Source organism: Fulmarus glacialis, unplaced genomic scaffold (assembly GCF_000690835.1).
Source record: "Fulmarus glacialis isolate BGI_N327 unplaced genomic scaffold, ASM69083v1 scaffold16936, whole genome shotgun sequence".
Taxonomy (NCBI): domain Eukaryota; kingdom Metazoa; phylum Chordata; class Aves; order Procellariiformes; family Procellariidae; genus Fulmarus; species Fulmarus glacialis.
Genome location: NW_009220178.1, coordinates 8015 through 23289, shown reverse-complemented (window position 1 = coordinate 23289; position 15275 = coordinate 8015). Strand labels below are relative to the sequence as shown.

Below are 15275 nucleotides of genomic sequence, written 5' to 3'. Positions count from 1 at the left end.
AAGGCCTCCAGTGGAAGTTAAGGCGTATAAACCTGAAAATGTTGTGAAAGATTATTTCTCATTTATATTCTTTATCCTTTAAATGTGGCTTATGTTTCTTTAGTGACCCGAAGGGCATGACTGGTCTGTTATGATATGTTAATACATACGTTTGTGATGTTCTTCTCAGGAAAAGTGGTAGGCTAAGTATGTCTGGGTTTTTTTTTTTTCTCCTTTTAGATTTTAGTCACCAACCTGGATTTCCATGATGAACAGAAGCGTCGGAACTTAAACGGAACGTTGCATGAGCTTTTAAGAATGAATATTGTCCCTATAATTAACACTAATGATGCTGTTGTTCCACCTCCAGAGCCGAACAGTGATCTGCAGGGGGTAAATGTGGGTAAAGTATTGCAAGGGGGTGGATCCTGCTTGTAGATGGTACAGCGCTAATGTGTACTTCACTAATGCCATAATTGGGGACATCTGAAGCCTGCAGCAAGGAAACAAACATACAAAATTAGTAGTGTGGGCAGAGAGTACTGGAAGATTATGCTGACCTGTCTGTTTCTGGCATGATACAGTGCTGTGGGGTGGAAGCAGGGCAGATGATGTCTGCTCTGCCAAAAGCAAGCATGCCCAGTTTGGTTTTCACTGAACAGTTGAAGGCGGAAGGGACTTCTGCAGGTCGTCTAGTCCAGCACCCCTGCGTAAAGCAGGGTCAGTTAGTACCTCTTGATCACTGGGCACTAAGGCGGAGAATGCACTGATCACACTGCTTGTCATTTTGATACCGCTTTACTGCATTCCAAAAGTGTATGTACTTTCACACATAGATCACCTCCTAAGTTTCCAGTCGGTGTGAACAAAGTAGCTCAGAAGGACTTGGTAGTGCTGAGGTAGCTAGCTTGCTTTTGTATGTTGCAGCCAAATATTTCCTAGTTCCTCCCGCTATACAATGCTGCTAATATGCATGTGCATTGCAGGTGATTAGCGTGAAGGATAATGACAGTCTGGCAGCACGACTAGCTGTGGAAATGAAAACTGATCTCCTGATTGTTCTCTCAGATGTAGAAGGTTTGTGAGTCATTTCTTTACTTTCTTGTTTTATTGAAGTACATCGGTAGTCAAACCAACCTTATTTGGGGTTTACTGATCTCTTCAGTTCATATCTTTTACAGGGACAATTACAACGTACCGTATAACTCCTTAAGGCATATACCTGATGCTGTTGCATAAACCAAAGACTGTCTGCCACACTGTTGAATCTGGGTGGGTGAGAATGCTTGTGAACTTGGGACTTGTTGCAGAACCCAGAATACCATATGTACTATGGTACTTCTGCTGGCTTCTCAGAATTGTATGATACAGTCATGAGTAACATGCAGGATAAAGGCTATGTGTTTAGAATCAGGAGTGTAAGCCGAATAATACTCTACAATTGTTTGTTTCTTCTGGCAGCAGGTTCTGTCTTTCAGTGAATTACAGATACATTACAAGTCCTTGTCATTGCCTTCCAGATACCTGGAACTTGCTAACTTTTTTCTGTTTCCCAGACATTTGGCTTATACTTCTCTAGTCTTCTGAGCTGTGCTGCTGTGACATAAGTGTCACCTATGGATGTTGAAGTTACTTTTCTAGAGACAGGAGGGTAGTGGGTGCAGTTTCAGGTCAGTGCAGTCCACATCACCCAAGTCACAGTCTTTTCATCATCTCCAGATGGGTTTCTTTCAGTGGATCCTGGACTTTGGCACATATTGTAGGCCCTGAAGAGGATGGAGGTGCCTTTCCATAAACACAGTTTCTTTTAGCAGATTCTGCTGGATTTTATGGTTGTTTCTAGTTGAAATGACTGACTGAGAACAACTTATAAAAGCAATAGTCAAAACAACTTGTAAAAAAAATTAACACCCAACACCCCCATCCTCCAAGCTTATTCATTCAATGTGACATCTTGTTTATGGAAAGATGTGTGTCCTCTCCTTCCCAAGCTATCAAGGAAGGACACAGATAGTCTGCGCTTGTGCTCTTTAGTTTGTAATGCCAGTATTTGTTCACATAGAATTTCTGGAAAGTGTGGTGGTAGAGTTTAGGTTTAACATGTTAGGTAAACCAAAGCATCATTCAACTCCAAATATAGTTACATAAAATTACTAGATTTTTTTAAAAATTAGTAAGAGTATGTCTCTGTAGTGTTGTGTTAATTCTTAGCAGAATTTGATAGTTACCCTTTTTACATATTTCTGAATTGCCCAATTTGTCACTGTACAACTCAGCATTTAAGAATATCATCCGAGATTTTGGTGAGGCGGACTATCCTTTGCCTGTTCAGTTGTGGGCTTGTATACCTAAGCCCTGATTTTGAACATATAAAAGCTGTAAACTGCCTCTGGTAACCTCAACCAAATATCACTACCTCCCAGCTTGTGTGCTGCTATTCAGCATGTGGGTTTTTGGTTTCTTTTCTGTTATGCTTTCGGTAAAACTATACTTCCTGAGTCTGCCTGTTAAGTGTTTCATGCTTTCAGTCCCACAAAAAGCAGGGTTCAGTAAAAGTTTTCAATTCTGTAAAGTGGAACACAGCTTTTCAGCCTCATGGATTTTTTTTTTTTCTTTTTTAATGAGTGAGCTTTTGAGGTGAGGATATATAACACTGACAGATTTTTATTTCTTATTTCAGGACTCTTTGACAGCCCTCCAGGATCTGATGATGCAAAACTCATTGACATATTCTACCCAGGAGACCAGCAGTCTGTAACATTTGGAACCAAATCCCGGGTGGGAATGGGAGGCATGGAAGCCAAGGTAGAAATATGGAACATTTGTTTTGTTATTGGGAAGGAAAGGGAGATGTGGGAAAGGGAGATAGATGAGATGATTGTGCTGCTGTTCAGATGGATTTTGACAGGTTGCAGAAATGGGCAGACAGGAACCTTATGGAGTTCAATAACGGGAAATGCCGAGTCCTACCCCTAGGGAGGAACAACTCCACTCACCAGTACGGGTGGGGAGTTGACTGGCTGGAAAGCAGGTTGACTGAAAAGGACATAGGGGTCCTGGTAGATGCCAAGTGGAATGTGAGCCAGCAATCTGCCCTTTGGGCAAAGCAGGCCAACGGCATCCTGGATTGCATTAGAAGGAACATAGCCAGCAAGTTGAGGGAAATTATTATTTCCCTCTACTCAGCACTAGTGAGACCACATCTGTAGAGTTGTGTCTGGTTCTGGACACCGCAGCACAAGAAGGACATGGCACACTACAGTGAATACAATGGAGAGCCATGAATATGATTAAAGAATCGGAGCATCTGTCACACTAGGAGAGGCTGAGAGCTAGGACTGCTTACCCCAGAGAAGAGAAGGTTTGTTTATAAATAGCCGAAGGGAGGGTATAGAGAAGACAGAGGCAGACTCTTCTCAGTGGTATCCAGGGAACAGACAAGAGGCAATGGGCACAGACTGAAATACAAGGAATTAAATTGGAATGCAAGAATTTTACAGTGAGGTTGCTGAAGCACTGGAGCAGGTTGCCGAGAGCTTTTGGAATCTTAATGTTTGAAGATGTTCAAAACCTGACTGGATGGTGTCTTGAGTAACTTGCTCTAGCAGGTTGGACTATATGATCTCCAGAGATCCTTTCCAGCCTCAGCCATTCTGTGAGTACCATGGAACAGTGTATGGGTTCCTTTAGCTTCTCTCTTAGGTCCATGTGAATTGAAAAGAGCAACTAATGAATTACATTCCAGTAGTTTGTAAAATGTGACATTTGGAACTGTATGAAGTTGGTGTTTTAAATTAAAATAAGAGTCGGTCCTCACTTCTTTCATATGTGATAATCCAAAGTCTTTGGGAAACCCTGTCACTTGAATGTGATACGATACCTCTGTCTCCTTTCTGAGTGTGTATGTGTGCCGTTTGCTTCTGAAGGATATATTGGTGGAGACCAAGGTACTTTAGTTCTTGAGTACAAGATTAGTAGAGGTAGGAGGGCCGATGGTTTTTAGTGCTGTGTACAGTCGGATGCCCTCAGTGAGTATTCATTGCTGTGAGTGTATAAACGTGGGTGTGATGTGAGACTTCAGTGTGTGTCTCTCATGATGCTGGGATATGCACTACGGTGGTATTAATTGGTGCGGGTTTCCTAAGGATACTTTTGGAGGGTTGTCTGTGAAAACTGAAGTAGATTTTGACTAAGCAGGGAAAGACCAAAATGAAATTCTTCACCAGTTATCTTACATTTTATTTCCTTTTCTGAAGAATCAGGTAAGGCATACTTCAATATCAGAGCGTGGACTGGAAAGTGGCAAAAGGAGGAAGCATTTGAGTGTTTGTAACTATGGGATGTACAGAGCTTATTTAGAAACAACTTTCCCTTGATCTGGCTTCTGGAATAATTTAAATGATTCCAGGTATTGAGGGGAAAGCTGCCAAGGTCATAGAGTATTTGTATTGTAAAAAATAATAATCTGTTAGAGATACTTGGTATCTTTAAGTCTGAGTCACATAGAGGCAAATCTCAGTGCTGCTGTTGTAACAAAAATTTGTTACAGTTGAGAATTTTATGATATTTTTGGAAAACTGTAACATGAATAATAGAATAAACGTAACTCAAAGTACAAATCTTGATTATCAGCATGAAACTTCAGCGAAAATGGAGCAGTTGATGGTCTTGTGGTAGTCAAGAGTTTTATGCGATAGGCATATCTGACAGGTAGTGTCTTCCAGTGAATATGGACTGTAATACCTAATTGTAGAACCATATTAGAAAAGTGTAGAAGTAAGGAAGCAGAGTTGTTTTTGCAGTAAAATAAATGACATGTAATTAAAAATAGTGGTGGGATAATGGTGCCCATACCTTGATCGGGAAAAGAAACGAAGGAGACCACAGGCAGTACCTCTTCAGCAGATAACATCTGTCATCTCAGTTTGTGGGTTTGTATTTCGGCATGAACCAGTGAAACGTTAGAGGGGGGGAAATTTCAGAGAAATCATGTTGTGATGCCTTAAACAATGGCTCAAGGGAGTGGAAAGAGGCTAATCTTAGGACTAATCAGTACATGGGGTTTTCAAAGGACCCTTACTAATAAACTAATCCTGCTGTAAGCTTAACGTTCTGTAGAAGGACTAAGCAAACTTCAGTATGCTGACACTCATGTTGCCCTTCATGTTAGGGCAATGCCTACAAAGATACTGCCCCTAAATTTCATAGAGCGCATGTTGATCATGATGCCTGCCTCCCCACCCACCCTCCATGACAGCCTTCAGCACATCGGTGATCTGGTAGTACCAGTCATTTCCATTCCCATCTGTCTGTGGACATCAGATTGTTCTTTTTTCAGACTTGCTTCTCGCCTTAGATCTTATGAGTGTTGCTTTTATGCATTGCTTAGTACACTATGGTCCTGACCTTTGAAGATGACTCCTAAATGCTATATTTAGAGAATCCTCCTCCAAAATAACAAGAAAAAGGGGGAAGAATGCCAAATAAAAAGCATATAATTCAAAACTGAAGAATTGCAAAGTCTTCAAATAGAGCCTACTGAAAGAAACAATTGTTAAGACAATAGGTGTACTCCCAAGCAAAAAGCAGAAGCAAATAAATAAAAAATCCGATGAGAACATGAACAGGAAATGTGAACAAAGTAGGTAAAAACTTTGTGTGGAAACCTGAGTGACTCTTCAGCAAACTTCATAGCTTCACCAGAGGGTTATAAACAATGAGCATACCTCTACATCTTAAGACCCACGAGGAGTGCTTAGGCTGATAAAACTTTAAGGGAGTAATTCAGACAGCTAAACATATTGGTTAATATGTGAATGTTTTATGGTAATGGCTAGGACCTGAGCAAGAACAGTGCTCTGCAGTACAAGTAATATCACGTGGTCACTTAAAGTGGATTCATTATTGATGGCTAATCAATGTCAGGGAAATTGGCAACAGAATCTTTTCAAAAAAGAAAATCGGGTTTCTTCAAACAGTAAGAAGAACTTGCAACATAAGGTAATGGTGAAAAAGAACATATGACCAAAGTGCCCTTGCAGAAGTCTTGAAAAAAGCAGGCCGTTAGGAAAATTTGAAGTATGCTCATAAAGTGGCAGCTAGTTAAGGAAAGGAAGGTAAAGCGCAAATACATGATCTTATTCAATGCTACATTATGGAAGTTCCTGAAGTGTGTTGAATGCTATTTGAAAGCAGAAGTGATCAATCTGGAGATCAAAATGGAGCAAGAAGTCTCGTTGAGAGTGGTGATTCAAATAACAAGTGAATTTCCTGGAACTGGCTCTATCCTTCACTGTAGGTGAAAGCAGCTCTGTGGGCCCTCCAAGGAGGCACCTCTGTAGTGATTGCAAATGGAACCCACCCAAAGATCTCGGGTCATGTCATCACAGATATTGTGGAAGGGAAAAAAGTTGGAACTTTTTTTTCAGAGGTAAAACCTGCAGGTGAGTACAGAGGTAATGTGTACATTGAGAGTTGTAGAGATTTCCTGAACAGTTACAGTTAAAATTTGGCTAGACCTTTAAAATAACTGGGAAACCACACTCTGCTGGTAAAATGGATTTTGAAGCTTTTTTTCAAGTAGGAATAGAAAATATTGAATCCCCTGCTCTGGTTCCCTCTAGCTGATAAATTACTGCATCAGGTTTGCATTTGAAGAATGCAATGAGTAGAATTTTTACCATTTTTAGTCTTAGGGGTTATCATCTAATATTGAAGATTTCAGTGTGAAAATGTGGACATAGAATGTTTTCCTGTCACTGCATTGCTGGGATGGTGTAACAATTGCTGGAGAAAGACCAAAGATCCATGACCTTAGCAGAATAGGACAAGTATGAAGTGATACTTTTGACTTGCGCTTTAAGCCAAGCGAATTTCTTCGTGTATAATAATCCTTAATGGATTTCTTGTATGAATTTGTCAAATCATCCTTTGAACCCGTGTAAAGACTTAGCATCCACAGGACTCTGTGTCACGATAGTCAAGAGCCTTAACTAGATGCTGTCTGTAAACTCTGGAGCTAGAACTATGTGAAGAACTGCTTGCTTTAATTTGGGTTTGGGGGGCTGGAGAAAGTTTTGAATTTTCCTCCTGATAGCTTCATTTGATGCCCCTACTGCCTGTATGGGCAGTCAACCCCTGTTTAACTTTGAAGATGTGAGACATAGTCTTTCCCCTCATCATCTCTCTTCCACGTGAAAGAGTTTTGGTCTTAGACGTTTTGTACTGAAGCTGTTCCAAAAACTTGGTCATCGCCATTTCTCTTGTTCGAAACTGTTTTCATTCTACTGTGGCCTTTTTGAGATGGGCAAAAATCAAAATTTCACACAGCCTTCAAGATGGAAATGAAGCTTTAATTTATGAGATGGCAGGACTAACTAAGTTTTGGTAAGATTGATGATGTTTTCTGTTATGTTCTCTAGGTCTTTTCTAATAATTCCAAACACTTAATTTGCTTTTTGGTGTTGCTGTACACTGAAGTGATGTTTTCATGGTATTTGTTACAATACTATGGTCTGATTTTCCTTTTCCCCTCTACACTGCTTCGTGTTTACCTGGCTTGAATTACACTTGCTGTTTTGTGGCTTAGTGACTTGCCTGCAGAAGAAATCACAGAACGGCCAAAAGGCTGAGGTTGGAAGGGACAGTATGACAGATAATAGGGTCATCTGGTCCTACCCCCTGCTCAAGCAGGTTGCCCAGGACTGTGTCCAGACAGCTTTTGAAGATCTCCAAGAATGGAGACTCCACAACCTCCCTGGGCAACCTGTGCCAGTGCTCGATCATCCTCACAGTGCAAAAGTGCTTCCTGATGGGAGGCACCTCCTGTGTTTCAGTTTGTGTCCATTGCCTCTTGTCCTGTCACTGGGCACCACTGAAAAGAGCCTGCCTCCATCTTCTTTACACCTTCCCTTCAGGTGTTCGTACATACTGATGAGATCCCCCCTGAGCCGCCTTCTCCAGGCTAAACAGTCCCAGCTCTCTCAGCCTTTCCTCATACGAGATACGCTCTAGTCCCTCCACCATTTTTGCGGCCCTTCATTGGACTCTCTCCCCAGTGTCCATGTCTCTCTCGTGCTGGAGAGCCCAGAACTGGGCACAGTACTCCAGGTTGGCCTCACCAGTGCTGAGTAGAGGGGAAGGATCATCTCCCTCGACCTGCTGGCAACACTCCTCCTACGGCAGCCCAGGACACTGTCAGTGACCTTTGCGGGAAGGGCACGCTGCTGGCTTATGTTGAACTTGGTGTCCACCAGGACCCCCAGGTCCTCCTCTGAAAAGCTGCTTTCTAGGAAAAAGTGCGATAGTGACACTTTTTGATTAGTCCCACTATAATAAATTTGTATCAGCAGTAAAGCTTTTAATCTTGTGACCCCATTCTGAGACACGTCAAACAAGAAAAGTCCCTGTGGAATTTTACTTGCACTTTTCCGCTATTGTGGCAAGTGTTTACTCCAATCCTCTCTTTGTCTTCTATCTTCCAAAGAACACACTTTGGAAATTCAAGTAACTTTTTCAAACCAACTGTATCTGCTTACATACATGTCACTCTTCTCAAAGAACACCAAAACATACCATACTTCGTAAAGTATGACTTCAATTTAAAAAGCTGTTTTAACACTTCTTAAATAAGTCTAATTAATCATGTGTCTAGAAGTCCTTTTCTTACACTTTCAACTATACCTCTTGATATTTTCCGTAACATTGGAATTCCTGCTCAGCAATTTCCATGGGACCCTTCTTAAATAGAAGTTGGGTCATATTTATCACCTTCCAGTCATCTGTTTTGCAGGCAATTTCAGGAGAGTTAAAAATCACAACCTAGTTTATCCGTGAGCTACTTGTGAACTCTTTGGGGAAATGCTACCTGAACCTGGTGACTTGTTTTGAAATAGAAACAGAAGTAACCTGTTCCATATTTCACTTTGAGACAGATTCTTTGAGGTCCTGCCAGAAAAAAAGAAAAAAAACCTATCTTTCTTCTATAGGAACTCTTCCAAAATGCACAGAGGGAGAGACAGAGGGAAAGCAACTTCTCTGTGAGCTGTTGCTCAGATTGGGTTTTGGCCTCCATTATTGTTTGTATATTCCCATGCTATTTTGTAATCCTTTCTGTTTTCCTCAGTTGGATACTTAAACTTTTCAAAGTATGCCTCCTTTCTTTCAGTAGCCTACCATGCCCTGAGACTTACCTATCCTAGTGTTCTTTCACCCTTTGTCAAGTCTTTTTGATACATGGTGCACGCTTGCCTCTGACATGGTGACCTTATAGAATCTCTGTGATGACTCTTTACGTTTGGGAACCATAGCAGTATTTTTATGTCAGGTGCAGGTTTTCTTGCTTTAGCATACAACAGATTTCTTGAATATGTCTGTTTAAGACTCTGTACCTGCTTTCCTGCTTTGAGCAAAGAATCAGAAGATGGAAGGTCTAGTGTTCACTTCCACATGTGCTATTACTTTGTCTGTATGGCATATTTTTGGGTTTTTTGCAGGTCCTACAGTAGAGCAGCAGGGTGAAATGTCTCGAGCTGGTGGCAGGACCCTGGCGGCTCTGCAGCCTGAGCAGGTGACAGAACAATATGGCCTCACTTGTTAAGCTTGTGAACGTGTGGCAAGTTTTACAACAGATTTATAACACAAATGGGCCCCTTGGGACAAGAATCTATTCTTTATGTGCTGGATCCATCATTTGGATTATAGCATGCTTAAAGAGATGAGAAAAACAGAAAGATAATGTACCTTGAGGCTATGAAGTAATATATGCTTTCATGTGGGGTTTATAAAAATTTTAATAGCGTTGAATATTACACAGAAATGAATTGTAATTAAAGCTGCTGAAGAATTGACTGGAATAACTTGCTCTTTTCACTCCTGTGTGTAGTGTATGCAAGAGAGGAGCTGTAGACACTCAATTACTGCTCCGCAGCTGGGTGGGTAAAATGTGGCATCTGTTGTGAAGAAGACAAGGTGGTCTTAAAGGAAGAACATTGTGGGTTTGGTGAAGACGACTGGGGATGGAAAGCAAGATAATAAAAAACAAAGTAAAGGTTGAAGCAGTGTTCAGCCTCATTTTTCAATGTGATGCAGGCTGGAAAAATCAGCTGGCCCCAAGTATTCAGGGAGTCAAGACAGTGAGAGGATGTGGTCAACATAAATAAACTGAAGGGGACCAGATGTCAAATAGTATGGACTTTGTGTAAGAAGTCAGTTCAGAAATTGTTTTCTCTTTCAGAGAGCAGAGATTATTTATCGTCTTGCTGACTTACTAACTGACCAGAGAGAAGAAATTCTCTTGGCAAACAAAAAGGACTTAGAAGAGGCTGAAAATAAAGGTAATATTTCAAGTCCTTCCATGGTAATCCTATTGTCTTGAACCTCTGTGGGCCTCAAAGGAAATCTTCTGTCACCTGGGATTGGGTAGTATGGCTATAAATCAGTGAATGCAGGACCTTGAGAGCTTGTCAGTGTAAACAGCTGCAGCTTCCTTGATTACCTAAATCACGTGCCTTCATCAGAGAAGACACTGAGGCCTCGCAAAACACCAAGCAGTGTACTGTAAAAAAAAAAAAAAAAGAAGAAAAAAAAAAATTGGTGCTCCATTTTGCCAAAGGAGGCTCACTTTAGAAATGGAATATAACAAACATCATCTCTGTTATTGTCATGCATAAGGTGAATATTTTCTGGGCTGGTTAAGAGAATGTTTGGCTGCTGAGGGAAAGGCTGTCATCTCTATACTTAAATTGATGCTATCAAAAAAGAACTGTGTCCCCTGCTGGTTGCGGAAGGTTCTCTTTAGGTGGCTTGGATTAAACCCATCCTTCTGTTACATAGATGCATTCATTGAGAAGTTTGGATTGGGATGTGTACATATAGGGGTAGCAAATGTATGAAAATGACACATCATGAATTGTAATACTTTTGTGGAAGACGCCAGGGAAATATTTTTTACTGACCAGAGTACTTGAGGGGATATTGCTGAGTTAACTTACTGCCTGAAAATATTCAGACTAGAAAATTCGGGCAGTTCTTGCCCAGTCTGAATAGAAATGCTATACATGCATCTGTGCTTTGGGATTTCTACCTGTAAAACAGAAAGATGAAATTACTGCTCAAACCTTACAAAAATACTGCAAGGCTAAAAATTTGTAAGAAATTCAGACATATAGCAGTACTTGAAATAGGACAAACCTTATCTTTGTGGATGTTGATGTTGCTTCATGTACAAATTACTTAAGCTGCATTAAGTGAAAATGTGGTGGTGGGCGAAATCATTGTCACGTTTGAGTGGTTTTATTGTGGCTACCAGACTTAATGCTGTGCATTTTTCATCTCAGGTAGGTTTCTTGCTAGGTTGTGGGAAATATCTGGATTTTCCCTAGGTTCACCACTTGTTTAAGTTGCTTTTGCTTGAGCCTAGGCAGACCAATCTATCTCCAGCACAATTTTTTCTTTCTTTTAGGGAGATTGGCACTTCCTTTGTTGAAACGTCTAAGTCTGTCTACATCAAAGCTGAACAGCTTGGCTATTGGTCTGCGTCAGATTGCAGCATCCTCACAGGACAGCGTCGGCCGTGTAATTCGGCGAACACGAATAGCAAAAGACCTGGATTTGGAGCAGGTGACAGTGCCTATTGGCGTCCTTCTTGTGATCTTTGAGTCCCGTCCTGACTGTCTTCCACAGGTATGTAAGGAGGGCAGTTTACACTGTTGGGAATTCTTTGATGACAAAAGAAAGGGTGTTTATGTTGGTGAGCAATTGGGAGGTTGCAAGAAGTCTTGTCTCAAAGGACTCTTGCTCGGATTCTTCTAAAATTGATTTTGTTGGCATCCCTGTTTTTCCTGCAGAGGACTTGCTTCTGCAGTGTTCAGAGTTATTCAGGCCTTTTTTTTTTTTTCCTTTCTTTTTTTTTTAAAACCTGACACGTAGAAGGAGTTATCTTAGATTCAGATGGTGCAGTTCCTGCATGTGTCTTACGAATGTATGTTCAGTGCCTAACTCACAGCTTGGGAGGCTCCTTTGTCTGTCCATGCTGCATACAGCTGAACTGCAGGCTGGGATTAAACAGGAACTGTTTAATACAGATGCTAGTAAATAACTGTAACTGTTAGGAATACATGATTAAAAAAAAAAAAAAAATTAAAAAAAGGCTGAGCACAGAAAGCACAGAAGTTCCAGGCTTTGAGTGGTCTGTCCTGTACTGATACTGCTTGTGCGCAGTGAGGTGAAACGATAGCTTTTACTCAGTTAGTGAGATGGGTGTGAGGAAGAATGGTGTTCTAAGTTCTTAAGTACTGAAGTTGCTGGAAAGGCTAGTGAAAAACTCGAATAGTGTACTGTAAGTGAATGTCATTTATCTTGTGCCAGGAATAAGGCAGGCATCTTAAAGGCAAATAACTTCATCTGCAGCACTGTGTGGGAATATTGCTGTGAGTAACTGCTTTTATGATGCATGAAAATATGGGGGCTGAACTAACGTTGCAGAGGCAACCCTGATCTTATTTTCTCCTGACTACTTTACTGAGCAACTGTAATAGATTTTAAAAAGAAAACAAAAAAACTTCATTATCAACACTATTTCCCACAATTAACATTAAGTGTCTAGGAAGATTGATTGGGGAGTCCTTTAACATATGAGCAGGTGTTTGAGGAGAAAGTGATAGGTGCAGGTACTTAAAAGGAAGTGAGACTCAACCAGTGGACAGCTTGGTACTTCATGCCTGAATTTTGTGAGTCGTCTGCATTTCATAGTGAAAGGGAGTATGCTCTAGGCAAAGTTCCTGTGAAATGAAAAGGCACTAGTCTCCCTTGTCTACTATTATTAGCTCCTTGCTGCTAGCTCTGTTCTTTATGGATAACCAGTATATTTCCATGTTGAATTCTAGTCTGTCTTCCTGGACTTCAAGCCTGGTCTCTTGCCTTGCGTAGCTGATGTCTCTCTTTCTCCTCTCCTTTATCTTATCCTAAAACTTAAACCAGACTGACTCTTGCTGGCTTTTTTCCCAGCTTTGTTTTACAGACTTGGAATAGCTTGTCTTGATAGTTGCTTTTCTTCCTGCCAGCCTCCTGTCCTCATACTCACATCAGGTTCTCTGACAACTTCGGAGGATCATCTTTAATACCTCTGCGTTTGAATTGCGTGGTTTCTGTCCCGTGCTATAGCTGATAGTTGGATGGTCTCTGAGTGCAGGGGAGCAGTTCCCTCCTCTTAGTTTACTACTGCATCTCATGCTTGTTTGGGTAAGCAATTACGGGTGAAATTTGACTTTGGCCTGGAAGAGAGCACGCTTGATTTGCTCCCTGGAGATAGCTTCTGCAGAGTTAGGTCAGTGCTCAGAGTTCAGTCTTGAGTTGCAGTAAAAGTGAAACAATTGCAGATTACCAGTTAAGATTTAATAAGGTTCTAATGAGCACATACAAATAGCATGTATGCCTCTAATACTTACAAGGCCAAACTGCAAGCATCTTTCACAGACTGCTTCCTATAGATTCCACCAAATCCAATTGCTACTCTGAAGTATAGTCATACTCTACTATTCTTTGAAGGGACTGAACTGTTTTGAAATCCCTTATCTTCTGTTCTCCTTTTAATCACAAAGTTTTTTATTTTTGTGTCTTAATTGATTTTTTTTTTCTTTTCATTTTTTCAAATCAGTTCGTAACCTTTCTTTTAATCTTATGCCTGCAGAGTGGAATTCTTTATTTAAATAAGCTTATTTGTTTAGCTTTCCCTTGTGATACTGACCTTTGGAGAGGCAGATACAAGATACTTTCAAAATACAATCAGACTGCTTTTTAGTGTCTAGTTTTATAAGTTAAAGACGCACAGTATCTGTGTAAGGCAGGCTTCCTAGACTATTATACTTCAGTGTATTTTTATGAAGTATTTCTTATTTTTCAATATTGTTTTCAAATTGCTGAAAGCAGGATGAGGTAGAATATCAAATGTGATTGTTGTTATCCATTTGATATTAGAAGGGGAAAGGAGGTGATCTGAGGAGATGTATCTGATGGGCTTAACATTTTTCTGTATGAATCAGCATCTGAAGTGTGCCACTAAGCTAACTGCTTATTAGGTGTGAGCCTGGCTAATTCTGGCATCCACATCTCAACAGCATACAGTTGATATACTAATGAGTGCAGGTTTGGTGATGATACCTACAGATGATGATAATGATACATATGATCTTTCCCAGAAGATAGTAATACAGTAAAATAACTTCAAATGCTTAATTTGTTCATTCTGAAAGGTTCTGGAGAGGAGGTGATTTTGTTTTCTAAAGGAACGTATGCTTTTTTTTTTTCAAATAGGTGGACAAATTGTGAGGCCATTGTAAATGGGATTAGGGTGAGGAAGACGAAAAGGAATACAAAGTAAAATAAGTCTGGGGAGAGAGCTTTATCGTGTCTGACATACTCCTAGGTAGAAAAGAAAAAAAACTGAAACAAACAATAAAAAACCCTACCACCACCCCTCTGTTAAAGAGGTTTTTAGTTTAATGGGGAAAACGCCAATAAGAACTAGTGACTGGAGACTGAATAAATTGGGTATATGTTTTCAACAGCAGAAGTAATTTTTTTATCTAACTTCCAAAAAGCGGTAGAGCATTTTTTGAAATACAGTCTAGTTGTGTTGCTGGACTCAGATGGGTGAAGTCTGGCACCTTAAACAGAAAGGTAGCAATATCAGTTGGTTCCTTCTGGTTATAAAAAAGAAAGCAAAGTGATACAGGTGATGCTGGGCCTATTGTCTAGAAGTTGTTTTTTTTCCCACACTTATAGCAAGTGTTGTCTATTGATGACTTCTGTTTTAGACAGCACAATGAAAATGTTCTTCCTGCTCATGGGAAAAGCTCATTGGCTACTTTCTGCAGAATAGTTAGGGACAAGAGTTCTTGCACCTAAAATGATTCCCCTTGGGGTGATTGCCCATACAGCTACCCAGTTCATACCAGAGCCTCTGTCCAGGGTTTCCTTTGACTTGTCCACTGCAGTGTCCCCCTGGCAATAGTACCCTGAAAACTCAAGTTTGTTCCACATTTCATTTCTGGACTTAAATGTGCTGTTACGTGTAAGGATTTTTGGTGTCATAAAATGAAAACCGTAGATTAATATTGAGTAAATCAACAGGATTAAAAATCCTGTTCTTAATCTATTTTGTGGGTGTTATTCCAACAGAAGAGACAGACTACTTTTTCTTTTTTTTTTTCTTTTTTTTTTTTGGTGTGTGTGTGTGTGTGTTAAATAAATTCTTTTCTGAAGGTGTCTGCTTTGGCCATAGCCAGTGGAAATGGCTT

At 40.4% G+C, this 15275-nt stretch overlaps 1 protein-coding gene across 1 annotated transcript in view; it reads left to right on the top strand.

Annotated features, from left to right (window-relative positions):
• Positions 1–219: 219 nt before the first annotated feature.
• The window catches only part of LOC104078863 (delta-1-pyrroline-5-carboxylate synthase-like), a gene marked incomplete at its 5' end in the record, with an annotated part of 21965 nt that continues 6909 nt past the window's right edge, over positions 220–15275 (top strand). Inside the window, 9 exon segments of the mRNA XM_009580678.1 lie at positions 220–372; positions 966–1056; positions 2660–2784; positions 6278–6422; positions 9474–9547; positions 10214–10313; positions 11441–11661; positions 15241–15271; positions 15274–15275. The exon segment at positions 15274–15275 is cut by the window's right edge and continues 96 nt beyond it. Of these exon segments, the coding sequence (XP_009578973.1) occupies positions 220–372; positions 966–1056; positions 2660–2784; positions 6278–6422; positions 9474–9547; positions 10214–10313; positions 11441–11661; positions 15241–15271; positions 15274–15275 (942 nt within the window).